Source organism: Aureococcus anophagefferens (assembly GCF_000186865.1).
Source record: "Aureococcus anophagefferens unplaced genomic scaffold AURANscaffold_459, whole genome shotgun sequence".
Classification (NCBI taxonomy): domain Eukaryota; class Pelagophyceae; order Pelagomonadales; family Pelagomonadaceae; genus Aureococcus; species Aureococcus anophagefferens.
This window is the reverse complement of record NW_008705931.1, coordinates 3166-4102: the sequence shown is the minus strand read 5'-3', so window position 1 is coordinate 4102 and position 937 is coordinate 3166. Positions and strand designations below refer to the sequence as shown.

The window sequence follows — 937 nt, the reverse complement described above, 5'->3', positions numbered from 1 at the left end:
GCCGTCCGCGCTGCAGTGGCCGATGGGCGAGAAGAGGACGCCGTCGTAGTCGTCGAAGTCGAAGCCCAGGTTCCGGACGCTCGACGTTTCGAAGAAGTCGTCGGCCTGGCCGCAGGACACGCGGCCGCCCTCCTCGAGCGGGTGCGTCGCGCCCTCGTTCTTGACGACGTAGAAGTCGGGCGCGAACGTCGTCGCGTTCAGGCACCCGTCGGACATGCGGTCCAGCGCGGCGACGACCGCGGGCCCGTGGACCATGGCCGCGAACTCGGCGGGCGTCGGGACGTGCGACGCGGGGAGGTCCTTGAAGTAGATGCCGACGACGGCGAGCTTCGGCTCGTCCGCGGACCAGTACGTCGGCAGGAGCGGGTGCGGCTCGCGGCAGATCGCCCGAGCCGGCGCGGCGCAGAGTGCGGCGAAGAGGAGGCGCACGAGCATCGAGGCGTTCATGTTGGCGATCTTGGTGGCCTGTGCGAACGCGGGGGGGGGGGTGTCGCGAGAAGCCCGGGCGAGCGCGTATTTCGAGGCCCGTCGAGGGGTGTCGCGAGAAGCCCGGGCGAGCGCGTATTTCGAGGCCCGTCGGGGGGTGTCGCGAGAAGCCCGGGCGAGCGCGTATTTCGAGGCCCGTCGTCGAATTCGGTTCCGCGATGCGCGGAGCCGCGAGTCCCCCGGGCCGCCGTTGTGGCGAAGTGCCCCCCGCCGCCCCCCCGGGGGCGACGACGACCGCGCCCCGGTGGGCGACGCCCCCGGGAAGCCGGGGGGGCGCGACGATGAACCGTTTTGTCGAGGCTCGACATCTACGGCGTCCCCCGTCGCCCAGTTTGTTCGGGGGGCGGCGCCCGCGCCCCGGTGGCCCGCGGGGCGGTTTCAAGTGAGAAAGGGGCGCCGGCGCGCGCGCGAAATCTGCGGGCTAAGAGCGGTTCAATCCGATGGCGCGGCG

General features: G+C 72.5%; 1 protein-coding gene across 1 annotated transcript in view; it reads right to left on the bottom strand.

The window, feature by feature from the left end:
• AURANDRAFT_68837 (hypothetical protein) overlaps window positions 1-937 on the bottom strand; it is a gene marked incomplete at both ends in the record, with an annotated part of 6195 nt that overhangs the window by 2904 nt on the left and 2354 nt on the right. The window contains one exon of the mRNA XM_009044568.1: window positions 40-465. Coding sequence (XP_009042816.1) covers window positions 40-465 — 426 coding nt within the window. The remainder of the gene's footprint in view (window positions 1-39; window positions 466-937) is intronic.